Here is a 27794-nt window from a genome sequence, read left to right as displayed (position 1 = left end):
CCCTGCCAGCCCCCACCAGTCACATCAGCCAGCGCGCTGTGACGTCTTCCCATTGCAACGTGCCCATTAAAAAAAAACACGTTTGCTTTCTCTGACGTCCGCATCAGCGTTCTGACGGCACCTGCCTCCCCTTATAAGTCTGACAAAGTCATCCGGGAGACGTCCAGCGACGTCGCACTCGGCTTCTCCTCGCCGTGCAGAAAGGGACAACGGCGGCGCCTCTGAAAGCCGCGCTGCTCTCCGCCTGCAGGTGCCCCAGCACATGACCCCAGAAACACTAGAGGTAAGTTTGCTGTGATTTTCCCAACTTTTTTTGTATTTCGTGGCTGGAATTTTGAAGATTGAAGGCTCGTTATTATATGGGTGGTGTTTGGAGGACTCATTAAAAGCTGTACAAATTGGACGTCTGACCTCGCTGTGCGCAATACGGACCTTTACGCGCAATTGCAAGATTGGTATGGCACCTGAAATATTCTAGTAAACGTTTTTTTAAAAAAATAAAATAAAAAAAAAAATCAGATAATAACTGACAGGGTTACTTAAAATGTAATATAGTTTCGATTTATCTGTTATGTCCAATCCCAATATACCGAAGTATGGAAAAAGGCGAACAAAAATCTCGCTTCTTTTTTTTTTTTTGACATTGTGATGACTGACCTTCGAGTTTGTCGCAAATGACCTATGCTGAGATAAAGTCATTACTGAAAGGCAGAAGCTAATGTCATTGTTATTGTAAAGGTATCAATTAAAAAAAAAATCTGATATTTCAGATTTAATTTAATTTTTGGACATTTTAATTTCGTACTCAAAGCAGCATCTTGAAAAACTATCCATCTACTCAGACATCGCAGTGTAAAGATGAAAACATTCAAGCGAATCAAATATGGAAAATCCTGTATGTCAAAATAAAAAAATAAAAAAGTGTACTGTGCATGAAAATCTAACCCTTAGTTTCCCATGCGTCGAGCAGGTCTCCATGTCCTCGCGCTCCTAGCGAGGTCCGCCGCCACCATGACCATCCATGTCGAAGGGCTCGTGGCTATCGCATTCTTCTATCTGCTCATCCTGATCGTGGGCATCTGGGCGGCATGGAAGAACAAACACTCCGGGGAGGCGGAAGGCACCGACCGCAGCGAGACCATCATGGTCGGAGGGCGAGACATCGGACTGTTTGTCGGCGGGTTCACCATGACAGGTGAAGGCTTCGTTTCACAACTTTCTTTCCCCTCTTTCCCCCGAATCTGCGATGTCTGCTGAAGTAGTAAAAGGTTTAAAAGTTTTGGCGCTCCTTATATCCGCTGGAATAGTTTGCCTGACTTGTTAACAATGTCAGGTATTTTTGTTTTGGCTCTGAGAAAATAAGCACCGTGAAATATGAGCCTATTGTGCTTATTTTCCTTACAATTACAAAAAAAAAAAAAAAAAAAAAAAAAAAGCACGTAGCTATTTTACGTATTTCACGTAGCCAATTGCTTGCATCGATTCTGCCGTAAAATACGCATCTGTCATTTTCCCGGCGATTGACATTGCACCCGTGTGTGTGTGTGTGTGTGTGTGTGTGTGTGTGTGTGTGTGTGTGTGTCCAGCCACCTGGGTTGGAGGAGGCTACATAAACGGCACAGCTGAGTACGTCTATCTCCCCGAGTACGGCTTGGCCTGGGCTCAGGCTCCCTTCGGTTACGCCCTCAGTCTGGTTGTAGGTAAGTTCAGCTCTGATGACGCAACTCTTTTAAAATCAGTTTTCATCAAATCAATTTTTTCTTCTATTCATAGTCTCTATATTGGAGCCAATATTTAACCCAGTAAACACTCAAGTTATCAAATGTGAGAAAATGCCATCTATTAATTTATTTGATTTTATTGGTTGTTTTTTTTTAATATACAATTTGTCCATCCAAAAATTAAAATAATCAGGAAGGAGAAAAATTTTTCAATTGTAAGATGGTAGGTATATGCAAATATACAGGGGTTATAAGTGCTCAGTCTCATTCGATAGATCTTTGTTGTCATTGTATACAACAAGATTCTCAGCATCCGATGGAATAAATACTCTTTACATTATCACGGTGTGCATGAAAGAAACAATTCTATTACCATGTGTTTCAAAAGTCCTCTGTATCAAATCAGCCTTAAAGGGTTACAATTATCTAGTTTGGATCCCAAACCAACCTGAGTCTCAATTTACAGGGAGACAGAAAAAAAAAAATTACATCTTGCTTTATTTAAGTGCAGACTTATTTTTACGACGTACATTATCGCCCCATCAATTTAACCGCACCCACTTTGAGGCGCCCAGCCACAAATTTATGTAAGTGGACTCATGTGAGAAGCACCACAGTGAGATCTTGGGGGTGGGCCTCCGTCTCTCGCCTGTCCCAGGGGGGCTGTTCTTCGCCAAGCCCATGCGCTCGCGAGGTTACGTCACCATGTTGGATCCCTTCCAGCAGCTGTATGGGAAGCGCATGGGCGGCCTCCTCTTCATACCTGCGCTGATGGGCGAGATCTTCTGGTCGGCCGCCATCTTGTCTGCCCTTGGTAAGAAGCCTGCGCCGCATGCATCAAGATGATCTCAGGTCCCTGGTCCAGGGAGTAGATGTGTGTTGTGCCGGCCACCATAAGATCCTTTCTTGCCTGTTTGACTCACGACCTCAGGAGCTACGCTCAGCGTCATCGTGGACATCAACATTAAGATGTCGGTGGTGATCTCGGCACTCATCGCAATCTTTTACACTCTGGTCGGAGGACTTTACTCTGTGGCCTACACTGACGTGGTGCAGCTCTTCTGTATATTTGTTGGACTGGTGAGTTCACATTGAGCAAGAACGACCCCATTGATGATGCAGAGAAATGAGAAGAGATGTGAACGAACTTCAGGTTGTGTTTTTCTACTGATTTTCTGCAGTGGATCAGTGTTCCTTTTGCTTTGAGCAACAGCGCCGTGTCAGACATTGCTGTTACTGCGGTGAAGCAGGTATACCAGTCGCCCTGGAGGGGCAACGTGAACGTGGCCGACACCTGGGTCTGGATCGACAACATCTGCCTCTTGGTGAGCTTCACTAGGACTCGACATCATTATTGTTGCTGTTCTTTTGTTTTGGTTCTCACTGGTTATGAAATGTTATTGTGGTGGAACTTAGGTTTTACTTTTTCCTTCCACTTCCAGCCATTTAACCAGTCAAGACGTGAATGGCTTAGGTTTGATTGGCAGCTTGCAATTTAATTACAATAATTTACAAAATATTGTATTGCTCAAAAAAAACAAAAAAACAATACAGACTTTTCTTGTAAGGAAAAACATGAAAAAGCCTTTGTATGTTCTCAGTCTTCCAAGTCATCAAAGTCTTCAAGAGACGAGTTGTTGCTGTTGGGAAGTTTCTCCTTCAAACAACCAAGTAACAAGTCCAGTTGCCTATTAAACATTTTAAGAAAATAAAAATCTTTCTCATCAATACACTGGCAACTGGGGTTTGGCAAGTCAATTTTAAAATTTGTCTCCTTCCTTTAATTAAAAACTACGCGACCAAGTTGTGGCTTCAGTGCTGTGTATTTTTTCGCCTTCTGTGCTGCAGATGCTGGGAGGGATCCCCTGGCAGGTGTACTTCCAGAGAGTCCTGTCTGCCTCCTCGGCCACGTACGCCCAGGTCCTCTCATTTCTGGCTGCTTTCGGCTGCCTGGTCATGGCGGTGCCCTCCGTTCTCATCGGGGCTATCGGGGCCTCCACAGGTGAGACATATGGCCCGTCCAACGTGCAGCGTCAGCGGTGGTGGTTTGCACGCCTTTTTGTATTTGGGAGCTGGTGGCCTGCGCGGCTCTGTGTTGCCTTTTGATCTGAGAGGAGGGTGGTAAATAGCAGCTGGCTCACCTCATCAATAATGGAGCGGCAGTCAGTTTAATAAGCTCATCACTTGTGTAAATATTACATTAGATGGAAGCAAGAGACATAATTAGAGGTTTGATCTGCAGAATTCTTTTTGGCCGTCAAATTCCTTTGCGAGAATGAGTGTCTGTTTATGTCGTGTTTTGACATGAAAATAAAAAAAGATCAGTTTCTCCTGATGCTAATCTTAAAATGTTTGACTTCACCTGCTTCAATCACACATTCCATGTATGTACTGTATGTATATTTGTGTTTCAGACTTTGTGTATTGAGATTTAAATTGTAGGCAACAACAACTCTAAAAAAAAAAAAAAAACTTTATCACTGCTGCTGTTTTAAAATGGTAATGCTCTGTTTTTATTAGTGAGTTCAATGCTGCAGTGGTGAAATTTCCCAGGTTGGGTTTAGTAAAGTCTGTCTATCAAGTTTAGATCTAATATCAAATAGCTCTTTTGCTTCAACTCTGTCTCATATTTCTGTGTTACAGACAGAGATTACAATTAGTTCAGATCTGTGTCTGTCTAAATGTGTAATGTAAATGGTGTTTTTCCTCTCGCTCAGACTGGAACCAGACGTCTTATGGTCCCATTGCTCCTAAAGACAAAGAGCAGGCTGACATGATCCTCCCGATCGTGCTGCAACACCTCTGCCCTCCGTTTGTGTCTTTCTTTGGCCTGGGCGCCGTGTCGGCAGCCGTCATGTCATCTGCGGACTCCTCCATCCTCTCCGCCAGCTCCATGTTCGCCAGGAACATCTACCAGCTGGCCTTCAGGCAGTCGGTAAGTTCGGCGACATTCTGTCAGTGTCAGGAATCCATTTTGTTTTGGCTCACGAACTCGTTCTCTTTTCTTTTTTCCCCCTGCCCTGTCCCTCGTGTTTTTCCCCAGGCGTCCGACCGTGAGATCGTGTGGGTCATGCGCATCACCATCTTTGTGTTTGGCGGCCTTGCCACGTTAATGGCGCTGGTAACTGGGACAGTCTATGGCCTGTGGTACCTGAGCTCCGACCTGGTTTACGTCATCATCTTCCCGCAGCTGCTCAGCGTGCTCTTTGTCAAAGGCACCAACACCTACGGCTCGGTGGCAGCGTATTTCTTTGGCTTGATCCTGCGGATCGGAGGCGGGGAGCCCTACCTGCAGCTGCCCCCTTTCATTTACTACCCCGGCTGGATCACTGAGCTGCGGAAGCACCACCTGACCGGAGAAATGGAGGAGGTGATCATCCAGAAGTTCCCGTTCAAGACCATCTCCATGCTGGCCTCCTTTTTGGGCAACGTGGCTTTCTCCTACCTGGCCAAGTACCTGTTCGAGAGCGGCAAGCTCTCACACAAATATGACTTCCTCGACGCCGTGGTGTCCAAGCACAGTGGGGAGATTATGGATAAGACCACGCTGGTGACTCGCGGCAACAACATCGGGCTGTCGGAGATGGCGCCGGTCAAGCCCCGGCTGAGTGTGACTCTGGCGGCCGCCTTCACGCGCCGCGACACGCTGCCAACGGAGACGGTGGAGGAGGAGTCGGAGTCCAGCCCGGACTCGCCTCATCATGACGAAGAATGACCCTCAGGATGTGATTTTAAAAAAAAAAGGCCAAGCGAGGAAACAAAGAGGAAGGAGTGAACTGTCTGAGGCAGGAACTCCAGGGTGAACTGTGAAGAAGCCATGAACTGAAATTCTTGCTGCAGGCTTTAAGTTGGAAAAGAGTCACGTCAGGATAAACATGTAGTGTAGCTGCTTTTAATCCAAACAGGGAGTTTAAATGATCCCCCCACACATGCATACATACAATCTTATAGGCCACATAGATACAATATGTATATTCTTTATTTTATGAGATTGTTTGCAGATATATTCAAAGAAAACTTTATAAGACTTACTTTGTGCCATATCAATGAAAGAAAAGAGTTCTAAAGTGCTAGTGTTAAAAAAAATAGACAAAGAGACAGATGACAAAGATTCTTTGAAGCAGACAGCACAAAATACACATTTTGGAAAGGTAGTTATTTATTTTCCATTTAACATTATGTTCAATTTAAGATAACAAGCAATAAGACCCTGAAGCAGCACTATGTAGGGTATCTTTTTCCTACCTTAAAGCGATCATTTCAAAATCCTTGACGGACGTGTAGCAGCAGAAAACATGTCTGCCGGTGCAGGATTACATAACTGAGGTTGCCTGCCCAGCAGCCTCTTGCAGCGACACGCCTCTTACAGGTGCACACTAGTCTTAAGCAGCATTGTCCACGTCACAAATTTAAAGAACCGTAAAAATGTTTCTGCTACATGTTAACTGGAACCTCCTTCATGTGGTTTTAAATGTATTGATGTGAAGTCAGATAGTTGACCATCAGTCATTATAACCGTCAGCCATCACTGTGTTTTCTACGGCTTTTGAAAGTCTGTCTGTCTCCTATATTAATTAATTGTGGAAAAAAAAAACACAACAAAAAGAAAAGAGCGTAACGATCCATGTATCACGCAGATTAGAAAACATACAAGCAGTAGTGACGGTAGAAGACCAATATTCTCTTTAATGTCCGTTTTAATCATAAGATTCAGTGTATGTTAGTGATTGAAGTTATCTTGTACTTTAACTGCCTTAACAACGTCTGACGGTGAGAGGCACCGTGTTGGTTTTGCTCTGTTGTTGCAATGGACTCTGACCACTGTGACTTAAATATGAATGTAACCTCAACAAAATCAAACAAAAAAAAAAAAGTCCAACCGTGTCAAGTAGTGTACTTCGGCTGATGTTGGTGTACTGTATCTTCGTGTTTGTGATTTTTTTGCAAAGTCAAACGGCCGCCATTTGACTGCAGATCTCTTGTTGGCAGCAGTGTACAGTCAAGGCTATTTTAGTGTCGAGTATATGTGTGTAAATATTAAGAGAAAATATTTATGAAGACACTAAGACGCTGTGTAAAGTTAATGCGTATTAAATGAAGAGAAGGCTGCCTAATTCTTTATTTTGATGTTGTTAAATATTCAAGCAAAAAAAAAAATAACAGGGGTTCTTAAAAGGGATTTAAGAAGATATAAATCAGAAATTCACCCAATTTAATTTTGAAAATGGAAATGGATGGAGATTTTGTGAATGTGCCAATATGTTTGTGCGTCAGAGAGATGTTTTTGCATAAATCAGATCAATATTGCTCCTCACTGCTTTTATCATTATTATTTTTTTCTTAACCAGCAATCAATAACAATGATCAAGAGATTAAAAAAAGACAACAATCCATGCTGCGTACATTTTTCCTGCACAGGTTCACGTCCATAAATCTGCAGTTTGTTGGGTTTTATGAGCATTGCTTGTTCATGTTTCTGTTTCATAGCTCTAATGATAGTGATTCATTTCTTTTAAACCTCCGTGCCCCCTTGCTATCCTAACACTTTTATGTATTTCTGTAGAAGGATCCTTCTTGTCTGTCGGAGCCCTCAGCCAGCTGGACGGTGGACGGAGAAAGAGAACATGTCCCAAAACGTGACTGACATTACAATCGCTTGGCTTGCATCTTTGTCCCCCCCTGCGTGGCCACAGTGAAAGACAGCATCTTAAAATAGCTCGGCCTCTCTGGTTATTTACATTACCTTAAGTGCTGCTGCACTCGCTCTTGTCTGGTTGGAGCCCCCACCCCGCCACCGCCACCCCCTGCTGGTGGGCGGGTTTGACGGCAGCGGAGCCGTGACGAAAGGGACTTGGGTGTGGTCTTCGACTTGGGTGCAGCTCAGTGGCGCCCGTGGCCATTAAACCCAACAACCCTGATGCATGGCGATGACGCAGGTGCCCCGCCCATGTGCCGCAGCCCCTCCTTCCGCCATCCTCCTTCTCGTCCTTGAGATCCGTCCCATAAAAAAGGAACAAGAGGGTGGAGGAAGAGCGAGAGCTTCATCGCCATTCATAGGTAGTGCCTCTGAGAGCACTCATGATAATTAACAATTATGAAGGAAAACTGTCACTTGTCCAAAAGTCAATCCATTTATTTATGGCTTTGCGCTGGAGGAGGGGACGGTTGGGGGATGGAATCTCCTGCTTCTCCTCCTTCAGCTTTTGGACGCAAACCAAAACTAACTCATTCATTCATAACTGCTGGATATTTTTAGACGTCCTACAATGCCTTTCCAAGACTAGATTTTATGGCAAGACCAAAAAAATAAATAAATCCAAAAGTCTTCTGGACGATGTTCATGAAAATCTAAATTGCGTAGCAACCATCGCATTTCACAATCAGTCAAAAGACAATTTTCATGTTCTGAGAAGAATTGTTATCATCCCGACTCCACAGTCCTTTGACTGTGAAATTTGTGAATCTGTGAAACAGTTTTCCTTAATCAATTTTGCACCACCTACAGCCGTCTCAGGTATTTCTCAGAGAGAAACCTGTGGAGAAAAAAAGCGATTCTCGGAATCAGAAACCCCTCGGTGCTCTTCCCCTTAATGTGGACATGTTGAGATGAGATTATAGCGAGCAGACGTTGACTTCAGATAGGCATCTGTAATGAGCCGGAGTCCGGCATTACTTGAGAGAGGGCTCGAGTCAAGGTGACCGGGCCGTCCCACTCACAGGGAGTCTTCCTGTTCTTTCATTTGCTTTGGAAAGAATTCAGATACACAACTGTGTATCTGGATTCTTTGAATGTGCACGAGAGACCGACACTAATCTGAAAAAAAAAAATGTTTTAGAAAATACACTTCTTACAAATCTGCAGTTTGGAGTTTCTAGTTGGACCACATTGTTTCAGTGCATAATTAATGCATGGTCTCACAACAGAGGCTGAAGTAGAGCAGGTGAGTGAGTCACTAAGAGTTGTGTGCTTATTGGTAATGGCAAATAAACCCATCATGTTGGCAAAGCCTAGGAGTAAAAGAATGAGACTTTTTATTATGTATTATATTGCTGTGTCCTTCAAATAGAAAAAAACAATGTGCATTTTTGGATCTCCTAATTATTTTTCTAATATCTAATTTTGATTCTCATTCTATTATCTGTTTCAGGACTCAAGGAACTGATGGTCGGGAGCTCGGGGATATTTCTCATTTCAACTGCAGACTGAGCACAATGTTGAGTTGCCATCGTGTTGTGTAATATCGCCAGTACTTTTTGCCGGTAAGTACTGCATGTGTGACGTGAGCTCTGCATGAGACAATCTCCTCTCTACATGGTGTGGCTCGAGGCGGCTCAAGTCTGATCTGAGGCAGTGGTACCGCCAGCTCGTTGGCAGGCCACTATTTATGAACCTCTTAAGTAATGTCCTCGTGATTTAATTACACAGCAGGTAATTGAAACAGTGGAGCAGCGATGTTGGCTGGAAAGAAAGAAAAAGGACGATTTCTGAATGAAAACACTTGACATGTTGAGATAGATTTCTGACTTGTTGATACATAAAATCCCCCTGTTTTGTTTTGTCTCACTAGAGTAAAACACATGCCCAAGCAAGAACACGCTATATGATAATGTCACGTCTAATTGTTTCCCATATATCTCCCCATCTCCTCCATTAGTCTCTCCAAGCAGCACAGAGAAGCATCTTCGACAAAATGAATGTAGCGGCCGCTGTAATCGAATCTGCCCAGGAGAACTTAATTATGGAAGCAGCTTTGCTCTGGCTGGGTTAGCTGCAGGTGCACTTTCTGAGGCTCACCAAAGGAATGAGAAGGATGGAAAAAGCCTGAGAGAGAGGCACGAAGCAGCTTTTGTCGTCTGTAGAAAAGGCTGAGACTTTGACAGTTCTTCAGGTTGTTACAGGCTGATTTTACAGTCGGAAAAGCATCTGCTCTGCCAGATCAGTGGCAATCACATTCTTTCTTCTTGATCTACAAGAGCAGAGAGCCAGTGGTGCATTGACCGAGAAGATTGAAGAAAAGAAATTCTACTGTTGTTGAGAAAAGTGCAAAGATGAGCATTATGTCGTTGGTGCTATGTTTTGGGTTAAGGTTAGGGTTAGGGTTAGGGGTGGAGTTAATGTTGGGATGTCACGTTTTGTTTCAGCTCTTTCGAGGTAGTTTTAGAGATTGACAAAAATATAGATATGGTGGGACCATATTTTGGATTTTCTATTTCAATTCCTGTGTGGGGCAAGTGGAATCTGTCTTCAATCAAGAGGGGTGCATAGCTCAGTGGGCTAAACTGTGGGTGACCTGGGTTCAATTCACGCTCCAGGCAACATGACCTTACTTTATAAAAATCAAATGTGTTTCTATAAAGACACACTTGTGTACGTCAGTACCCTCTTTTTTTGGTGTAGACAGGATAGCACATTGTGTTAACCTGCTGACTGTGGTGCAAGAGACCTGGGTTCAATTCCTGGTTGGGGTAGGTAAGATCCTAAATTCAAAGAATGACCTTTTCATATTGGTTATATTAAAATAATCTTTTTTTCACAGTTACATCTTTGACAGAGTGACTGCTCTGTTGCCCAGTTCTCCCTGTCTGACACGTTCTCCTCTCTGCTGTCAGTCCTTTTTTTCAGAGGACGAAAGAGGAGGAAGGAAACTGGATGGACAGTCGTTTTATTTACCGCATAGAGAGTCAGTGGGGAGAATAATGTGCGCACATACAAAAGCACACATCAAACCCCCCTCCCCCCACCCCGGGGGCCCACTTCACTCTCAGAATGAAGACGCTGAAGGAGGGAGGGAGGAAGGGAGGAAGTGATGGAGGGAGGTGGATGGAACCCATGTGAGCGTTTCACAAACAGAGAGCTCCAGTGAGGGGGTGGGTGACACAGGGTCCCAGGAGGAAAGCATTGCTTTTTTTTTCTCTCTCTCTCTCTGTCTCTGTTAAAGATGATCTTTTAAACCCTCACAATAACTTTAAATCTGACGGCTTAAAAAAATATATTTTCCCTATATTAGTTGTTGGGGTTGCAGGGAAGTGGAAAGAAAGAAGAGGACAAAGATGATGACGTTAAGGGACTCTTAGCTCATCACCAATATCATCCACTAGCCCCACCCTGCCTTGTCGCGCGCGTGTGTGTGTGTGTGTGTGTGTGTGTGTGTGTGTGTGTGTGTGTGTGTGTGTGTGTGTGTGTGTGTTGAGTATTAGTGACTCCGAGCCAGCGGATCCATTAGAGCTGATTGAGGAGTACAAGGGTGCAGTCATAACCCTGAGAGAAGGTGAAGAGAGACCACACACACACACACACACACACACAGACGCAGTCTAGTCCTGTCCAGTCACATAAAGCATGAACAACACTACAGACATGCACATGCGCACTAAAGTTCTCCTTTTCCCCCCCAATAAGGTTCCACATCCTGCGCCACAATCGAGAAGTTAAAATGACTGAGTCATCCTGGTCTGAGAGCAGAAAGCTGAACCTCAGATGTGTCCAAAGAAAACATTGAGCATGAGGACTGACGCTAAGGCAAGCTAGAGAAAATACGAATAATGCTGTAAAAGCATGGATTTATCGTGTAGAGGATGTAGAGCGACAGTCACCTCATTTGAAATAGATCAGATATAACCCAAAAAAATAGATCAGTGATTATATTTTGTTTAATTAGATGCGGAATTAAATGTTTTTAACATTTGCAGTGGGGTTAGGATTGTTTGTTTGCACTTGCAGTGACTGATTTGGTTGGTTTTCATGGGGTCATAAAAATACGACTAATAATTTAAAATAAGACTACAACATTTAATCCTGTAACAGAAACAAAAATCTATCAAATTAAACCTCAAATCTTGGCTTGAGGATAAATCAGCCGTTAATTGTATTACCTACCTTGAGTACTCGTGAGGGTTTGACATTGGTTCTTATTTATTTGGATATAATATCCTAATATTAGCGTTGACTCTGGAATCATTGGAACTCGTGCTGGCAGGCCTTTCTCCTTTTACTTACAGGTGTGGCAGGACATTATAGTAATCAGCAGGGGACTGTACACACGCCTCACTATATCCTAGCTGCAGAAGGTGAGCAGAGCTGAGTGAGACTCGTGGTCATGCTTTAGTGGTGCAGTGGCAGCTCCTAAAGTAACATCAGAACTGGCCTTGTAGGTGGAGACGCTGTGTAAAACTCTTTAAATGTTCTACGTCAGGGTGTTGCCATGTCGACCGCAGGGAGGAGTTGGCGGTGAGGCTTCGTGCCTCTTCTCCTCATGTCGGCCTGAATTTCTGTTGTCACTAAATAAAGTCCATGTGAGGGCCCTAGACAGGTCGTCACCAGCAGAGTGTCAGCAGACGATGGAACACAGATACAAATCAATAACATACTGACAACACACACACACACACACACACACACACACACACACACACACACACACACACACACACACACACATATTAAAAGCGGAAAGAAATCTCCAAACATCAAAGCAAACAGTATGTCTACCATGTGACCACTAGGTGGAGCCACAAGCGCTGTCTTCTATTGCATTACGGTAATCGCATATTTGTTATACAGCAGCTTTTAAATGTTAATGACACTTGTGTACTGTTGGGATTTCCGACTTCTATAGATTTAAAAAAAAAATAATAATCCAATAGTGTATCAGACATAAATCACTGAGGCAGATGAGACAATAAAACCTAGAAAAAACAATACCATTTTAACATGTAATAAAATATCTGATATGTGGATATACATTTTAAGTGACTCTTTCTTTTCTCCTGGGAGTGGGAGTGGGAGTGGGAACATTTGGTCCCACTCCCACTATCAAAATGAGAACCGCGACTCCTCAAAATACTTGAGCAAACTCCTGAGTTCATTTATGTAAAAGAGGAGCCCAACAGGACGAGTAAATGCCATCTTTCTAATTTTTCTATTCTGCTACATCTCCCTTTATCCAATTATTTTTCTGCCTGGGTGAGAGAGAAAGAGAGAGAGAAAGAGACAAAAACGGTCGCAGCGATGACTCACACATGAGATGAAGACTGAACGCAGGATGACAGTTTTAGGTCTGCTTTTCGCGAGAGACTTGATTTTTTTTTTCCCTGTTTATTTTAAAATAGTCTCCAGTGGATGGTATAAATATATTGTATGTGGAGGAATAAAAACTACTGACCATTTTAAAACAGTGTCAGGCAAAGATTTTGCGTTTCTTGGATTACCAAGGAAATGAAAGCCTGTTTAGTCCAGAAGAAAAAGGCTTTTCTGCAGGGTAACACAGTCAGGGTGAGGGAGCTGCAAAAGGAATTCAGGAGGAAGGCTAGTATGGCAAAAAATAAAGTATAAGGACAGAGTGGAGAAGAAATTAACATCAGGAAATGCCAAAAAAGGCATGGCAGGGATTGAACATCATGATGAGCAGAGCATCCAAACCTGCAGTGGTTGCCTGCTCCCTTGCAGAAGAGCTAAACTGCTTCTTCAACCGCTTCAACAACGACAGTACACCAACAACCTGGACTCCTGAAACCCTCGGACCCCTCATCCAGGCTCCAACCATCGACGAGCAGCTCGTAACCTCCATCCAGCGCAGAGTAAAGCCTGACAAAGCCGCTGGCCCTGACAGGCTCAGAGGCAGGGTACTAAGGGAATGCTCAACCCAACTTGGCGGAGTGTTGACCAAGCTGTTCCAACTCCTCTTGGATACCAGCACCGTCCCCAACCAGTGGAAGGAATCTACCATCATTCCAATTCCCCAAAAAAACACGAGCTAAGGATCTGAAGGACTACAGGCCAGTGGCCCTGACATCAATCCTGGTCAAGTGCATGGAACAATCAGTTTGTAAATTACTGTTAAGTGGGCAGTCAGACAAACTAGATCCACTCCAGTTTGCTTACAAAGCAAAACGTGGCACTGAGGATGCAAGTCTCATGCTTCTTGACACAGTCACCAAACACCTGGACTCTACACAACGACACACACGGATTTTATTTATGGACTTTTCATCAGCTTCGAACACTGTCAACACCAACACCCTGCTGCACCACCTCTCTGATCTCCAGGTACACCCGGCATTGATTTTATGGACAAAGGGTTTTTTAAAAGACAGGCCACAGCATGTGCTTTTAAATGGTTTTAAATCTGGAACGATGGTCTTAAAGACAGGGTTGCCCCAGGTATGTGTTTTGTCTCCCATCTCTTCTCTGTGTACACCAACAACATCTCCTGCAACAAAGAAGGAACGAGTCTTTTAAAATTTGCAGACGACATGCGCCCATCTGACTGACTCCCAGCCAATGCTTCATTATCAGCAGGAAGCTCAAGCCCTGGTCAGAACCTTTGCTGAAAGGTCATTAGAGCTGAACATCTCCAAGACCAAGGAGCTGTGCTGTCGCTCTAAAGGCAAAAATCCAGAGCACCTGTTCCATCCACTTAGGATCGACGGCCAGCTGGTGGAGCAGGTAGAGAGTTCTAAATATCTGGGGACAGAGATTGACACCGGTCCGTCCTTTGCACAACACACGGATGCTGTCTACAAAAAGGCACAGCAGCGTCTCCACCTGCTCAGAAAACTGAGGACTTTTAACATCAGCAAGGATATTTTAACTCTTGTTTATAGATCACTTATTGAACCCACTTTCACCTGCAATATTTCATCCTGGTTCAACTTCCTTACCACCTCAGCCAAAACAAAACTCTCCCACATCATAAAGCAGGCGAGCATCATAACCAGGACATCTCAACTTCCTCTGACAGAACTTTACAGGCGATCAGTGGTGAGGAAAGCCACTCTCATCACGGAGGACCCCTCGCAGCCCCTGCACCACTCCTTCATGCTGCTGCCATCAGGCAAACGATACAGAACCCCACTGGCCTGAAAAAACATTGACAAAAAAAAATCATTCATCCCCTCTGCAATAACTGCTCTGAATAGGAAAACAAATAACCCACTCTTTATTATTTTTATCTGTGTGAATGTGCTTGAGTGGTTTTCTTTTTAAGCTGTGTCGAAGACAAATTTCAGTTTTTTTTTTTTTTTTGTTTTTTTTTTTACTGAAAACAGACAATAAAGTTCTATCTATCTATCTATCTATCTATCTATCTATCTATCTAGACAACGATTAATTTCGATTTGTTTTCGTGTTCGTTTGTTTTCTTCTATATTTCAAATGACCATTGTCACTTTATGACGACCAGCGACATGCGAATTCAATTATTAGCCACAAGATGTCAGTACAGCGTTTAGATTAAAGGGGAAAAAAGAAAACAAACAGGGCGGAGCAAGCTAGTACATTAAAATTGTATTAAAAGTGTGAAAAACCCAGTTTTACGCTTTTGTTTAAAAAAAAAAAAAAAAAAAAACTTTCAGCGTGATCTCTCGTTCTGTATCGACTGTCTTAGATTTCAACAGTGCCTCTTTATTAATTTGGGCTCTTTGCAACATCGTTTTTTCGGGTATTTTCACAAAAGCAGCTTTGTCCCACGTGGAAATAATTGTTCTTTTGTTTTTTGTTTCTCTTACATGAAGGTATTTTTTAAGATACCACGCAGCAGTCAGGTCACCCTTTGTAAATATTTATCAATCAAATCAATTTCTGAAGTTTTTAATGCGTGCTTCTGCGGTTCTCGGAGTTTGACCCCCATGCACACCACACACACTGTTACTGCTCTCAGCTGCAGGAAGGAACTTTACTTACAGGTAAAACGTGACTCTATATACGTCTGTATTTCTTTTCCTGAATAAAAAATATTGAGCTCCAACACTTGCCCCTTAGCAAGACATTGTCCAAACAGTGCCTCACACAAACTTGCATTTCTCTGTAAAAGCTGAGAGTGAAATGAATCATGATTTTTATTAAATATTAAAGTGGTGGGTGGAAAAGCTACCCAAATTCCTAGATAAAAATAAATAAATAAATAAATAAATACTTAACCGCTCGGAACATGCAATCATTCATTTATTCAGCTTCTTTATCTTGCTTTCTGCTTTCTCCTGCACTCAGGGGTTTGCTGGAGCCTATCCCAACTGACACAGGGTGAAGGCAGGGAACACCATGGACAAGCTTGCGGTTCATCACAGGGCCACATGGAAAGAGTTTCCTCCAGAGAGTACACTTATCCAGACTCCAGACACAGAAAGGCCCAAGAGATCAAACCACAACCTTCTTGCTTCGCTGCAGTACTGCTATCCACTGCAGCAGCTACTGTACATGTGTTCATGCGCACAAAACAGACTCCAGTTTTACATTTTTGCAGAAGTAAAAACAAGTAAATTGCTGCCAAACTTTTGGACAGTGTTCATCCAGATGTTGGGTTTATATTTTGCCCTCTTACTCTGAATTCATATTTTAAGCATATATCATTAAGATGTTCACAGGGAGAGTACAGCGGGGTGGGGGTGTAAACTTACGCACGCACGCACACACACACACACACACACACACACACACACACACACACACACACACACTGCCAGATGGCTGCTGAGGATCATGTGATAAAGAGTACAGAAGCAAAGGGATCTAGGATTAAGATTACGCTTCCAAGGCCATTATGAACCGCTGAACTTTGGAGCTGATGTGTTTTTCTGTCTCCCATCACTACGGACAAATCAGTCGACTCAGCGCGGCATCAGCTTACACAATGTGTTGAGGACGTCCAGGGCTTTTGAACATAATGGATGGTTGTTATGATTAAGCATAATATTTTCTGACAAATAAGACCTCTCTGTTTTATGGCTGTAAGCGGAGTTTGCAGCACAACTGCAGTTAGACATTTGTGGAAATTTAATGAAATTAACTTATAACTGCAAAGGGTACTTGAAAATAATGCAGTTGTATTTTTACTTCATAAAAACACACAACGTTCACTGTTTTTTTTTTTTTGTTTTTTTTTTTTTGTAATTGTCCGTGAAACACTATAAAAAAAACCAACATATTTTGATTATTTTGCATGCATCATGAGTGGAGTTTCCATAAAATGTCAAGCAAGCTTTTAAGATGATGTTGATCAGAAGTTGATGAGGCAACGTGGTGCGTGGGGACATCACTGGATGGCTCAACTGGATTGCCAAAACGCCACCGCAGAAGAATAGGAAGTATGAAAGGAGTCCGTGTTGTGAATACACAGGCTATAATTTCTGGCACATATCTGAACAGTGAGAGATTTGCTGCCATTTAGTGGACGCAAAGCATATTGCAAACAAGGAGTTTTTGAAGAATATTGTATTTAAATTCTATGGAACCTGTAAAGTTACAATTAATAAATAATAACATTGAAAAAGAAACAAATCTTAACAATTAAAGGCTATACGTGAGAGTCTTTACAGTACAAACTCACGTAAACAGGAGGAGTAAAATGGGGAAAGAAAATGTTTCAGAAAATTCCTCCCTCCATGTTTTCTCAACAATCTGATTTGATAATTTTAGCTGATGTTTCCTGAGTGGAAGATAATGTTGCGTAAAAGACATTGACCAGAGCCAGCATTCCTCCAAATATTTATCTAGCACTTTTTTTTTGTAGTATTCAGTACAAAGACCAGACTGGACCAGACATGACAAGGGGATTAGTCAGAAAGTTTAGAATTTCTTTTTTTTTTCTTTTTCACACAGGATAAGCATGCTTCCACACATTCCTCACACACTCAACAGGCCTGTGTGTAAGATTTAGTAGAATCTACTGTGTCCTCTTGTCTTTCTGACACCAACTCTTTACAAATCTTTATGTACTGTAGATATACGCTTACTGGCTGCAACCCAAAGCATTGAGGATGGTCAAGTTGAAGAGCATCAGAATGGGCAAGAAATGGGATGGAAGTGGTTATGACTGGTCTGAGAAATTCAGAGAAAATGCTGATCTGCCGGGATTTAAACATGCAACCACTTCAAATGCAACTCGCAACAACAACGAAGTGAGCTGCAGTTCTCTGGGTAAAAATGTCTTGTCCATGCCAGAGGTTAAATGGCTAAACTGGTGTGAGATGACAACAGGCAACAGTAAGTCAAATAACTACCATTTGCCGAAGACAATGTCTGAACATGCAACAACTCCAGTGAAGTAAACAACATGAAAGCACAGTCCATGCTGCCTTGAATCATCCATCCAGACTGGTTGCGGTGCTATGATGGCACTGGGAATTTCCCATTCCTTTTATAACCACTGTGCCATCTTCTGATGGATACATACTGCAGGGTGAAGCAACACTGATATTGAATGATCTCCATTGAACAAGACAATGAGCTCTTTTATGCTCAGATCGCCACAGCAGTCACCAGATCTCAATCCAATTGAGCATCTTAGGGATGTGCTGGAACAGAAAATTGGCATCAAAATCAACAAATCTGCAAGCTCTCCTGCCATTGTCTGAGGAACTTGTCCCCAGCATCTGGCCAAATGTTAGATATATATATTTATAAAGGGGGGTCCAACCCAATATTGGCAAGGTGAAGCAGAAAAAAAACAGTGGAAAGGTAAGTGGAAGTGAATGAAAACACGGATGTTGTTTCTTGCGTACTAAAACACACACGCACACATTACACACTCTCAATTTTAACCATGTATATACATATATAATCAATAAATAAACTGTAGATAATAAATAAATATATATTTCGAAACGTCGAATCCATCTCAGGGGAAACGCGTTTGAGGATAACAGGAGTCCCTGAAGGCAGCATTATGTTAAGTCTGTCCATGCCGTGAACACTTCATTTGTCGGCCGTCCTCCCTCCTCCACCCACACACCCACCCACCCACACACATACACAGACACACAGAAACACATACACACACAGACAGAGGACAGAGGACAGAGACCAGTACAAACACTTCAGGGCAGAGGAGATTCCAACTGTGTGTCTGTGTCGCGGCAGGGGCTGAGATGGCCCAGACGGAGAAAAGTTCGACTTTCCCTGAGATAGTGGAGCTGAACGTGGGTGGCCAGGTATACGTGACCCGCCTCGAGACCCTCACGGCGGTCCCCAACTCTCTCCTGTGGACCAAGTTCGCCCGCAGCTCGCCGGGGGACCTGCCGACCGACAGCAAGGGCCGCTTCTTCTTCGACCGGGACGGCTTTCTCTTCCGCTACATTCTAGACTACCTTCGGGACTCGGAGCTCTTCCTGCCCGAGTTCTTCAAGGAGAGGAAGAGGCTGCAGAAGGAGGCGGACTTCTTCCAGCTGCCGGAGCTGTCGAAGCGCCTGTCGGCGGCCAGCAGGGACTGCTCCTCCGCGGATGACAGCGGGGAGCCGGAGGAGGCAGAGCTCAGCAGCCCGGTCACCTCCTCCACGGACCGGAGCCCGTCGTCGCCCGGGTCCCCCGCGGGCTTCGTCACCATCGGGTACCGGGGCACCTACACCATCGGCAGGGACATCCAGGCGGACGCAAAGTTCCGCCGGGTCGCTAGAATCACCGTGTGCAGCAAGATCAGTCTCGCCAAAGAGGTGTTCGGGGAAACCCTGAACGAGAGCCGGGATCCGGACCGGCCGCCGGATAGGTACACCGCCCGGTACTACCTCAAGTACAACTTCCTGGAGCAGGCGTTCGACCGGCTGGCCGAGGCTGGCTTCCACATGGTGGCGTGCAATTCCACCGGGACGTGCTCGTACGGCGGCAGCGACCCGGGAGAAGACAAACTGTGGACCAGTTACACCGAGTACGTCTTCTGTCGGTGAAGACTGAACAGCTCGGAGGAGGAGGAGGAGGAGGAGGAGGAGGAGGAGGTGGAGGAGGAAGAGAGAAGTTTCTCCGGAGCGAAGTGGCATCGCGAACAGACACCTGTCTGCTGTCATGTTTGTTGTTATGACGGGCTCCAATGTTTATGAATAATCACATCATGACATAACTTCACCGTCTGTCTGCTCCTCAGGAAGAGGACAGGCGTGTCTCATTTCCTGACCAAACTTCTCCTTTTTGTTACATAATAACGTAGAGCAAAAAAATAAAATAAAATAAAAAATGTTTCGATGTATTTTTTTTTAAAATTTGCATTATATATGACAGCTTCACACACAGACCGCTTAAACTTCCATCCATCATGGTACCAGAATGATGATATGTTTATGTTTTTATTCTTTTTGCAGAGCTGTGATTGCAGTGTTCTCACATTAAAAACAAGCTTTTGTTTTTCTAAATATATTGGAATAGGAGTATATGCTGTAGCCCATGTTAATAATAACAATAATAATAATAAAGGTCTTGTGTTTGGTCTGTTCTACAGGAAACACACTACGTTGCTTCTTTAAATACATCATATTTTACACACAGTGCCTGAGTTTTAAAGGTTACCCAAGTGACGTAATGTCTCTACGTATCAGACGTGGCGCCACAGCAAATAAAATGTGTTCTGCGCTACGCCTTTGCTCTATTTTTAGTGCGTCAGCTCTACTGTCAACTTCCAGTTACGATTCCAAACAAAAAGCCACTCTTTTTCTTGACGGTGCACAGAGACAGGGAAAGGTCAAAGTTCAGTTTTTTTTTCCCTCCCCCGTTTCAGAGCAGCGCTGTCCAGCTCACAGGGTGCAGACACGGGTGTCTTACAATGGCAGACACACTGGGGAGTCCGCTCTGAATTAGTAAAAGCCTCGCCGGGCCGTAATGCCGCAGGAAGACCTTGACGGCTATCTGCTCTGAAGTAGGTCGCGTTGTCTCCAACGTCGAACATGGCATTTATCCGACCGCAAATTCAGAGGTCGCTGAACCGACAGCGGAGACGGAAGGAGGAACAGCAGAGCAAAGCGTTGTGCAACCCACCGCTGGGCACATCCAAGCCAAACATAGCATCAGTCACTGTTTAACGTCAAAACCCCGGGCCGGCAAGGCTCGTGCGAACATCAATAGGCCTCGCTGGGATTCCACTGATGTTATTCTGCCAAATCACGTCACGCAAGTGAAATTCACATTGTCACCTCGCCAGGATTTACACGACCGCTCGCGTTCATGGTACATCACACAGCCGAAAACAGGGCAGGCGCTCCACGCCGACTGTCACTCTCTGCACAACAGAGGAGCTCCGTTATCTCCTCGGAGCAGAATGGGAAGGAGAGGGAGGAGAAGGAAAGGGCTTTTCTCCTCAGTTGACAAGTGCAGTAATCAAATATCCATTCGCCTTGTAGGACCCATGGGGCACAAATCCAAGTTTGGTTTTAGACAATAAATGTTTTGTGCGGCTCCATAATTGCATGCAAATGTATGAAAAAAAAGGAACATAGTTGTTCCAGTGAGATGTTCCCAAAGAGGGACTTGTTATCTGCGTTTGGGCAGAATTATATGAAGTCGCGCAAAGACACACACGCTCGTCAGCTCACAATCGCACCCCTTCGAGCCACTACGTCTCCCACGCACTCTTCTGCTCGCAGAGGAGCTTCAGAGGCAGACGTGTCGGCCCGAGACGCCCGTATCTGCTGTGAGCTGATGCTGCCGTCTGGACAGGAAAAAGGAAGGAGGAGAGACCACATCTCTTCCTTTGTGAGATCTTCTGAAACAGAATGTGGAGTTTTGCGCTTAAACAAAATGACAAAAAATAAAAGAGATAAAGGGGGAAGATATACGTACGTCCCTCTCGTAGCTTTACTTTGTTAAAGTGCATAAAATAATCACCTGCATTTTTGCGCCTTGGCAAACCGAGCCACTGCCGAAGGAACAGAAAGAAAAATGTTCCTCTTATTACTCAAGAGACGATTTAATTTAGATTTCTCGGCAGTCTCTCCATGCCGAGGCTCTTCCTTATACAGTTGTGTTGCGTCGGTTGCTCCCTTAGTAATAAAACACCTCCAAAACACATTCCACTTGAAACTGTTGGCCTGAAAATGTGCAGAAACGCACACACCTACGCACACGCACACACACATCAGTGAACACACTGAGCGCAGGAGGGGGAGACAGAGCCAAATTAGCCACTTTGTAAGGCAACACGCACACACTGGTTTACTTCATATCTGCCTCTGCGTGTTAAATCTTTCACACTTTCCCTCGCAATCTATTAGCCAGCACCGACCAGCACGCAGTCACAAGTGTCTGCTTTGTGTTCAGGCCCCCTCGTCAGCTACGGTTGAAGGTGGTAAAAAAAAAAAAAAAAAAGATCCCACAACACACACGAGGCATCATCGAGAATTGTGCTGTGTTGAGCACTTTAAAGAGCAGATATTTGACAACAATGGCCCACAGATAATCCATGGGGGAAGTGAAGCAAGCCACCAAACACCACAGCAATAATTAGTTTGGTGCAAGAGTTAGATGCGGGCCGGCATCAGTATGATTCCGAGAAAAGGTTCTAAAAGAGCCACACCAAGAAGTTGTTGTCGCTCTGCAGGATGGTTTCTGGGAAAATAGTGTTCCCCGCAAAAATTGAATGGAAAAAATAAAAGAGTTGCCCTGATTGTGCAATCAACAACAGAATATCCAAATTCTTGAGAGCAATGAAACGTGGCCGTCTTTGAGAGCTGAGTCGTAGACAGCTGGAATTAGTTCTTGTGTTATTTGGTTTCCCTTTGCGCCCATCAACCAAAACCAACACCGTTTTCACCCGTCACCAAACATTCCAGATCCGATCCACTCACACAGGGCTGATGGTTCAGAAAATTCCTTTCACACGCAAAATACTTCTCAGTCAGCGGTTAGCACTTAGGATGTCTGTGTTCCAACAAGCTGACAGTATTAGCTGCAGCAATTCGAGGGGAAGGCACAGTTTTTCTGAAAACTCTTTGTCTTTCAATGAGTGTTTCTGGAAAATATAAGGCACACGAGCACATTCCACGGCCTTTTTTAAAGCCTGTGTGGAAAGAGCAAGTCAGAGAGAGGAGCAGAAATATCACACCAAGTTGGTGAACAGAGCAGGGGGCGTTTATAAGAAGAAAACAAAAAGAAACTTCGGCAAAGTGTTGAAAGGAGGAGCAGGTCATGCAGCAGAAAGAGTGAGCTGATCAGACCGAACCCAGACACCTAGTGTCTGACAATCCTGAGACAGAAAGGGACAAAATATAAACTGAGTTAAGAGCTGAGGTCAGAGGAGAAACGATGGCAAAAAAACTGAAATCTTGGTGGTTCACGAAGTTCACAGCTTGCTAAAAATTTGCAACAGACGCGGAAGTTTGGTTCGTACTCTTCATACTTAATGGGTTTTTTAATAAAAAGCAAAATAGTTAGACAAACAACTAAGCTAACCTGCGGTAACCCTTAGCAAAATACATTTAACATGCACATTCCCTAACTTCAGTGTTTGCTCAGCCTATAAACATGATGCTTGTCGACAAAATAGCTTGATTAGCAGGAAAAAGAAATGTTAAAAGCTTTTTTAAAAGCGCTTTCCTTGTTCCTCCTTTTTTCATTTTCCATTAACTGGTTGCGTAAACAATCTCAACCAAACACCAGCTTGCTCCACCATAACTCCGTATCTTGGTGTAACTTGAACAAACACCCCACTGTTTGAACTAAACCCCGGCCTTTTTTACTTCTGCTAATGCGCCGTGCAAACGTTGTAAAAGTCGAGCGCAGCCTCACATCACTGTAAACTCGGGCCTGTTGTCGTTTGCTGACCAGCTGAGCCCACAATTGGCCCGGCTGCGGGCGCAAGCGTTGCCGAGCAATAAAAACCTGCTTGAATAATTAACAGACTCTCAGAATTTTCTTCAACCGGAAAAATAAACATTTTACAACAAGTAAACATCCTCTTTTGTAATTGTTTCCCCGAAGTAGCTGCGGACAGACTCCGCTGACGACCGGCTTTAAATAGCAACCCACCAGTCTGCGTTAGAGGACCGTGTTCCTGTAATTTCATGCTGTAAATCAGAGAGGAATGAAGGATAAAGGCAATTCATTGGCCATTGCGTTTCTGAGAGTTATGGTGACAGGTTTCTAAAACAAGTAAACAGGCGCTGGACAGGACGGATGGCAACACAATACACAGGGAAGAAGACAACAGAAGGGTCAATTAAGGACCTTCATTCTTATGCGTGATGCTGTTTAATGTTTTGTTTTGTTTTCTGCCAGTTTCGTGCTAACATAAACATAACACAAAAAGTAAAGTAGATTATTACTTTCGGAAATCAATCTGATATCGTTGGAACGCCTGTTTATTCCCCTTTTTAAATGGTGCTACACTTGTAAGGAACATGCATTTGTGGGGTGAGCAGCAGAGAAGATTTGTCACATTTTTCAGGGGCGCAAGCCAGATACTTAGCTCTGCTGCTCAACCCACAAATGTGTGTTCCTCACAAGTGTGGTACCATTTAAAAGAGGAATAAACAGGCTTTCAAATGATATGAGATTTATTTCCACGAAGCATTGTTACAACGAAGAAATGATCTACCAAACACAAATTTCCTGACTTTTTGTGTTATGTTTAGTTTATTGCATTTTTATCTGAGATGGAGTTCCTTGCACTCAGTGCTGCACGTCTTCTGCATGGATGCAGAACTATTAAAGAGCTTAAATCCTGCAAGAAAGCCTTTTTTCATTTCTTTCGTGATGTCATGAGACCAGAGGTCCAGCCTCAAAAGAGTAAATTTCAGTCTCGCATAGGCCATGTTTTCAGTCTGCTGCAGCAAAACAACCTCGCTGCTCCTGACCGCACCCCCTTCCTGCACCCCCCTGCCTGCGTTGCCTTGGTTTGCTGGGAGGAAGTGGTGCTGGTGGTGCTGCTGCTGCTGGTGGTGGTGGTGGTGGTGATGTAAATGTCGCCAACCTCAGCTTGACTTCTCTGAGGTCCCCAGTGCCACGCCGGAGGTCGGTGTGGCTCCCGGCCTACAGGGCACCCCCCCCCCCGCCCCCCCAACACCCCCGAGTGGGTAAACTTGCGAGTGGACGGCTGCCAGCGCCGCTCAGAGGGAGAAAGGAAGCATCCTCTTCTCCTCCCCCACTCCCCGCTGTGGCTTTGCTGAGCTTCCTCTTACAAAAAGCGTAGTGCACTCCCGCTCCTCACCCACCGCCCACCCGTCCTTCCCCTTCTACTGAGTGTTACCTCAAAGGGCAACATGTGGCCAACAGCACATCAGGTCGATTTGATCTGTGAGCTGCAACAGCAACTCCATGCATGCTAACATCAGGGCATTATTTGCATCCCTCTTATCTTAATCTGTCTTGCACATGCACAAATTAATAGTTTTTCTTTTTGTTATTAAAAAAAAAAACAGCTTCATCTGTTGCATAATGTGTTGAGGCGGCAAAAGCAATGGGACACGATGTATATTCGTGAGCTTGACAATGCAAATGTTTGACCTTTTGCTGGTTAGTTGGATTCTGCCTCACGTGCCTTTCTTACTGAAGGTTTATATCAGGGGTGTCAAACTCATTTTGGTTCATGGGCCACATAGAGGAAAATCTGTTCCCAAGTGGGCCGGACCGGTAAAATCATGGTATGGTGATAATAACGTAAAAATAACAACAACTTCTATTTGTTTTCTTTGTTTTACTTTGTCCGTGTTCTTTGAGCACTCTGCACTCTGCATCAGTGTTGCCAACTCCTCGGTAAGGAAAGTCGCTATTGGCTGTCCTGAAAGTAGCCAAATGACGTCATTGTCTAATTTGCATAATTGACAATTTGCACTTCATCGCAACGTAATAACACCAGGAAAAGTCGCTAGAGTTGTCGCTCATCGCTTTTGACAAAGAAAAGTCGGTATTGGGAGAATAGCGACTTTTTTGGGGGGGAGAAAGTCGCCAAGTTGGCAACACTGCATTGCATCAGCTTTGTCTGTTTCGACAGAGACATTGTGGGGCAATGAGGGTAGCCAATAGGAGGCGTTCTGGGGGCAATGATGGTAGCCAATAGGAGGCGTTCTGAGGCAATGAGGGTAGCCAATAGGAGGCGTGAGAGGATGTATTTGTGCCGATTTGCATAGCCCCAGTATTGAGTTTGTTTGCGAAGCAGAAACGATACTGTGACACCAAATGGACACATTTAGAACAGTACTTTCTTTCATTGAAAAATTCCAGCTTTTATATTTTTTCAAAATCATCTCGCGGGCCGAAAAAAAAAAAACAGTTTTGCGGGCCAGATGTTTGACACCCCTGGTTTATATGAATCTCTACCATGCAGCCGTGGCTTTAGCTTTAGCTCATGTTGTTTTTTTCCCAGCCCGAGTACCTGATGTGTTTTTTCTCTCCTTCTTCGTCTGACTTTGGCATGGTTTGTTCTGTATTCTAATCTCGGTGCTTCACCCTGTTTGAAATAAATCCCTAAACGTTCAAAAGTGATCATGAGATCATGCAAACAAAGATTCCAGGTTGTTCCTGCTGTTTTGTCTCTGTGAATGCTGGAAGTCTGTCACTCCGTGTTTGGGCTCTGGATTCTGTTACAGTGAGTCCCTCTCCTCTTGCAGGACACTCGCCAGAGACGCCCACTTCTTCCTCGACACTTCCTGCAGCGTCTGAATAGACTTTTTTTTTCTCTCTAGAAAGGGCTATGGTGTCAGACGATTGGCACAGACTTGGACGTTCACTGGTGACCGCTATCCCGTGTCGTGTCATGTCAGTGTGACTTCCTTTTTTTGACTTGTTTAACAACGCTCGCTTTTACTTAACAAGTTGCTTTGTGTTAAAACAGAACTTGATAGCCCATAACTGACAACTCAATATCAGTATATATTGCATTCAGAGGACAGTATTGGGGGGTATATAGCTCCAGCATATTGGTCAGTGTCTCATCTTTAAATAGCACAGTTGTCATTTAAAAAAAAATGTTTAGCTTTTATTTTTTTTTAATTATTAATTTTCTCTCACTTTGCCTTTAGCAGATGCAAATTTCAGTTGCAAACAAGAGTCAAAACAAGAGTTAAGAGACTTATCTTGTGTTCAGACTGCTAATATGCCGCCCAAAAAATACTTCCTTAATAACATTCAAAAACAACAACAAACAACTTATTTGGAGTGGAATAAAAAAACTGCATACATCCTGACTGGAATCTGATGGGAGGAAAATCGAATAAACATGCAGTAGTTCCAAAAAAAAAAATAATAATAAGGAAAATTTCCAACTTTCCCATGGGAAAAAAATGATGTGGGACACAGAAACCTTTGAGATCCAGACAGGGTCAATTTTTTTTTTTTTTAAACAATACTCATGTTTCTTCCATGGACTTTTTTCTGGCAAGTTCATTCTGGATGCCAAAAAAGTGCATCACTCAACAGCTGTCTGCTTGTACATGGTCCAGATGTTTCTTTAAGAAAAAAAAAAAAAAAAAAAAAGACATTTGCGTGCAGCCTTTGGGTTTTGCAATTACATTTTGCGCTGTCAATGATGACTAATGCCTAAAAAGTTAAAGGATAAAGTGTGTGAGGGGGTAATCTGTAAATAAAGTCGTTCACACAAACAACAAAATGTGAATGCATATTTTTCAGGGCGGAAGGTTCAGCAAAGTGTCTGCTGCTCTGCAGCTGCTATTTCTACACTGAAACGCTTCTTCCCAAGCTTGAAATGAACGGCCCAATGTGTTTAAGCCTGGCCCTGTTTGACCCGCTGTTTCCGCCTCACTGTACTACTGACCCCGCTTTGACAGAGTTAAACACCACATTGGTTGTCCTACACAGATGGAGCTTGTCAGAAAGTGAAATATGCTGCTTCCTGGGGGAGATGAACTCTCCCTCTGCAAGAACAGGCCTGAGAGAGAGACAAAAAAACCAACAAAAAACACATTTCTATCCAAGTTCAACACCGGAACCATTTTGAAACAATCGCAGTTTGATCAACAGCTGCTCCATGAGCAGGTAAAGCTGAGCGAAACTCACACTTGTGTACTTTAAAGCAAACTGGTAACTATCTCCTCACCAGACAAAGCCAATTCTTCCGAGCCTCAGCAGACGCATGATGACCAAAATCACAGACTCCTCTTTGATAAGGATGATAAATCTTCCATTTTCATGCACACAGCTTCCTCATTTAGAGGCCCATGAGAGAAACTTTCTGTTCCCGTTTTTCAGTTCAACTTTGCCTCATCAGTTTCCTGGCAGGAGGTCAGTTCATCCAGCTAAGAGGAAACATTACTCTAAGTCTGATGCGCGAGAGGACTTGCTGTGTAAAGCAACAGACTTTGTCAAAAAATATTTAATTTCTTTAGTGGTAATACAGGATGGCCAGTTTAAAAATATCAGGCATCTTA

The 27794-nt window shown here is 43.8% G+C and overlaps 2 protein-coding genes across 2 annotated transcripts; both read left to right on the top strand.

Moving 5' to 3' along the window:
• Positions 1–145: 145 nt before the first annotated feature.
• slc5a7a (solute carrier family 5 member 7a) lies at positions 146–5679 on the top strand. The gene is made up of 9 exons (XM_076020504.1): positions 146–283; positions 971–1195; positions 1587–1700; positions 2380–2535; positions 2653–2801; positions 2903–3046; positions 3570–3723; positions 4439–4656; positions 4765–5679. The coding sequence occupies exons 2-9, from the start codon at positions 1012–1014 to the stop codon at positions 5434–5436; spliced, it is 1791 nt and encodes a 596-aa protein (XP_075876619.1). The 5' UTR covers positions 146–283; positions 971–1011; the 3' UTR covers positions 5437–5679.
• Positions 5680–18470: 12791 nt separating this feature from the next.
• LOC142884985 (BTB/POZ domain-containing protein KCTD12-like) lies at positions 18471–20055 on the top strand. Its single transcript, XM_076021042.1, has one exon. It carries the CDS (start codon positions 18585–18587, stop codon positions 19374–19376), a length of 792 nt encoding a protein of 263 aa, XP_075877157.1. The 5' UTR covers positions 18471–18584; the 3' UTR covers positions 19377–20055.
• The last annotated feature ends 7739 nt before the right edge of the window (positions 20056–27794 follow it).

This window comes from Nelusetta ayraudi, unplaced genomic scaffold (genome assembly GCF_046127955.1).
Source record: "Nelusetta ayraudi isolate G7.1 ecotype Tasmania unplaced genomic scaffold, CSIRO-AGI_Nayr_v1 ptg000002l, whole genome shotgun sequence".
NCBI lineage: Eukaryota > Metazoa > Chordata > Actinopteri > Tetraodontiformes > Monacanthidae > Nelusetta > Nelusetta ayraudi.
Note: the sequence above shows the minus strand (reverse complement) of the source record. Positions and strands in the feature narration are given on the sequence as shown.

Coding starts and splice junctions, on each gene's coding strand:
- LOC142884985 (XM_076021042.1), top strand. CDS start 18,585: ATGGCCCAGACGGAGAAAAGTTCGACTTTCCCTGAGATAGTGGAGCTG.
- slc5a7a (XM_076020504.1), top strand. CDS start 1,012: ATGACCATCCATGTCGAAGGGCTCGTGGCTATCGCATTCTTCTATCTG. Junction 2,802..2,902: donor TCTGTATATTTGTTGGACTG/GTGAGTTCACAT, acceptor GATTTTCTGCAG/TGGATCAGTGTTCCTTTTGC. Junction 3,047..3,569: donor TCGACAACATCTGCCTCTTG/GTGAGCTTCACT, acceptor TCTGTGCTGCAG/ATGCTGGGAGGGATCCCCTG.